This window comes from Buceros rhinoceros, unplaced genomic scaffold (assembly GCF_000710305.1).
Source record: "Buceros rhinoceros silvestris isolate BGI_N320 unplaced genomic scaffold, ASM71030v1 scaffold37342, whole genome shotgun sequence".
Taxonomy (NCBI): domain Eukaryota; kingdom Metazoa; phylum Chordata; class Aves; order Bucerotiformes; family Bucerotidae; genus Buceros; species Buceros rhinoceros.
Window position 1 is genome coordinate 532 of NW_010398947.1, and position 668 is coordinate 1,199.

A 668-nucleotide genomic window follows, 5' to 3' on the forward strand; every position below is an offset into this window, starting at 1 on the left:
GGAGCTGGGCAGCGGGACCTATGGCCGCGTGGTGCTGACGGAGCCCCGGGATGGGGGTGAGGGTGAACCCACTGCTGGCTGCAGGAACATGTTCCTGAGATGTGCCCACATCTCCGTCCCTGACCTGCCCGAGCCAAAACACCGCTATGCCCAAACCACCCCACGCCAGAGCCTGTCTCTGCCCCCCAGAATCACAAAATCATTTGATGGGAAAAGACCTTGGAGCTCCTCCAGTTTCCCCGTTCCCCAGCACCACCAGGTCCCCACCAACCCCTCTCCCCCAGCACCACCTCCACACAGCTGGGAAACCCCTCCAGGGGTGGGGACTCCACCACTGCCCTGTGCAGCCTGAGACAGGCCGCGACAACCCCAACAGGACAGAAATGGCTCCTCCGGGACAACCTCAACCTCCCCTGGGGCAATTGGAGGCCAGTTCCTCTGGTCCTGGGGAGCAGAGACGGACTCCCCCTCACTCCACCCTCCTGTCAGGAGGTTGTTGAGAGCCGGAAGGTCTCCCGGAGCCTCCTGATCTCCAACTCAACACCCCCAGGTCCCTCAGATGTTCCCCAGACCCTTTCCCATGTTCTCCAGACACGCTCCAGCCCCTCAAGGTCCTTCTGGGAGGGAGAAGTCAAAACTGGACCCAGCACTCGAGGTGTGCACTCCCC

At 62.4% G+C, this 668-nt stretch overlaps 1 protein-coding gene across 1 annotated transcript in view; it reads left to right on the forward strand.

Moving 5' to 3' along the window:
• Positions 1–4: 4 nt before the first annotated feature.
• SBK3 (SH3 domain binding kinase family, member 3) overlaps positions 5–668 on the forward strand; it is a gene marked incomplete at its 5' end in the record, with an annotated part of 2,161 nt that continues 1,497 nt past the window's right edge. The window contains one exon of the mRNA XM_010131298.1: positions 5–56. Within this exon, the coding sequence (XP_010129600.1) occupies positions 5–56 (52 nt within the window). The remainder of the gene's footprint in view (positions 57–668) is intronic.